The following is a 1,883-nucleotide window of genomic DNA, read 5'->3' on the forward strand; positions in this document are numbered from 1 at the left end:
ACTCAGAAAACGAGAGCTGAGTCATGGATACCCAGTTTCCCCATCTGTAAAATGAGCAAGTTCGATCACTTGAAACGACATTCTTGGACCTTGGATGACTCAGATTTTCCAGGTACATGCGGAAAAGCACGCCAGAGGGAAGGAGGAGGAGTGGCAGTGCTGCGACCAAGCCCAGGTTTAGCGAAACCGACAGCTCCACCACCCGCACTAGTTATCCCAGCTCCGGAGGTGCCAAGCGGATGGGGTGGGTAGTAGACACAGGGCGGAGCTTAGTCGGCTCCGCCCCCAGCCCGCGCTTTTCTCATTGGCCCAGTGAACTCGAGACTCGTGACGCCTTAGGCGTGCGCCCAGCGTGTGAAGGGGGCTTGGCTCGCTGAGCGGGAGGAGAGAAGATGGCGACGTCCGTGGTGCACCGGTTCCTGCGATTACTGCACGGGGTCGCGCCGTGGCGGAGCAGGTATAGCAGCGCGGAGAGACTGCCTTGGGGCGTGGGGCAACCTGGACCAAGCTGGGGTCTGGAGAGAGATGTTTCTCTGTCGCGGGCTCGCTCTGAGGCGAGCTTGGGTGGAGACGGAGCTACCTTCACCTCGAGCTTAGAAGCAGGTGCGACTGCTCCTGTGTAGGGCGGTCCGGATTTAGTTAGGGTGTGGCCTAGAAAGTCTCGCTTTGCCCTTTCCAGCTAGGTGGAAGTTCACGAGGGACAAAACCAGATGAAATAGGCTTCCTGCCCGTCACTCGACTCGAGGCAGGGCTTTCAGATGTTCAGATGCCATTTTCTCATGTGTTCGTTTTTGTAGAAGGAGGGATGTCTTGTGGGAAGGGCACTAGATTGAGTGTCAGGCTACTTTCATTTCTGGATCTTAGTCTTTGAAGCTCGAGGGTTGGATTAAGTAATCTCAAAACAGTCTGTTATGGGGCTAGAGTCTTGGTTACCCTTGTGACCCCCAGCTGTTAGGTTCTTAGAAATTGAAGAGACTTGAGGGGTCTTCTTAGTCCAGCTGTCTCTCTTTGGAGTTAATGAGATTGGGGCTCCGAGAGAGGGAGGGATTTGCTCGAGTTCACCTAGCCAGTTTGTAGCAGAGCCAGGAGTCAAGGTACCTCTCTCTCACGCAACGATCTTCCTCTCAGGCTGCCCACTGTGGGGACAGTTGTTATACAGAAAATAGAGCATTTGGACTGTCAGAAAATGGGTTAAAATGTTGGTATCTGTGACTCAGAGTCGGCTGCCTGGTGTCATTTCAAAGAGCTAAGATTTGAGAGATGCGTCATACTTGTGTGTTTCCTACAGGGTTCATTTTGTCAGCTGATCATTTGTTCAGTTGATCAGAGGATAACTTATTGTAGTTTTGGGAGGAGAAGGACACCGGATTTGGACTGAGGGGGGAACAGTAACCGTCATTGGTCTTGTTATGAAAACGTGACATTTTCATCATTAACTGTACAGAAATGATTATCTCTCAGGAGAGGGCTCTGCATTATGGTGGTAACTGTTAGAATTTGGGCAGAAGGCTTTGTTTTCAATGTTATTAGCAGGCGCGCTGTTTATGAGTCAACCCTGAATTCATTTAAAGTGTGTCATAGGCCAGGTGCGGTGGCTCACGCCTGTGATCCCAGCACTTTGGGAGGCCAAGGTGGGTGGAGCACTTGAGGTCAGGAGTTCGAGACCAGCCTGGCCAATGTGGTGAAACCCCGTCTCTACTAAAAAATACAACAATCAGCTGGGCGTGGTGGCAGGCACCTGTAATCCCAGCTACTTGGGAGGCTGAGGCAGGAGAATTGCTTGAACCTGGGAGGCAGAGGTTGCAATGAGCCAAGATTGCGCCACCCCACTCCAGCCTGGGCGGCACAGTGAGACTTTGTCTCAAAAAAATTAAAAATAAAGT

At 51.7% G+C, this 1,883-nt stretch overlaps 1 protein-coding gene across 1 annotated transcript in view; it reads left to right on the forward strand.

Moving 5' to 3' along the window:
* Nucleotides 1-392: 392 nt before the first annotated feature.
* LOC105538958 (phosphatidylserine decarboxylase proenzyme-like) overlaps nt 393-1,883 on the forward strand; it is a 16,998-nt gene continuing 15,507 nt past the window's right edge. Inside the window, exon 1 of the mRNA XM_011979018.1 lies at nt 393-457. Within this exon, the coding sequence (XP_011834408.1) occupies nt 393-457 (65 nt within the window). The remainder of the gene's footprint in view (nt 458-1,883) is intronic.

Source organism: Mandrillus leucophaeus, unplaced genomic scaffold (genome assembly GCF_000951045.1).
Source record: "Mandrillus leucophaeus isolate KB7577 unplaced genomic scaffold, Mleu.le_1.0 Scaffold2, whole genome shotgun sequence".
Taxonomy (NCBI): Eukaryota; Metazoa; Chordata; class Mammalia; order Primates; family Cercopithecidae; genus Mandrillus; species Mandrillus leucophaeus.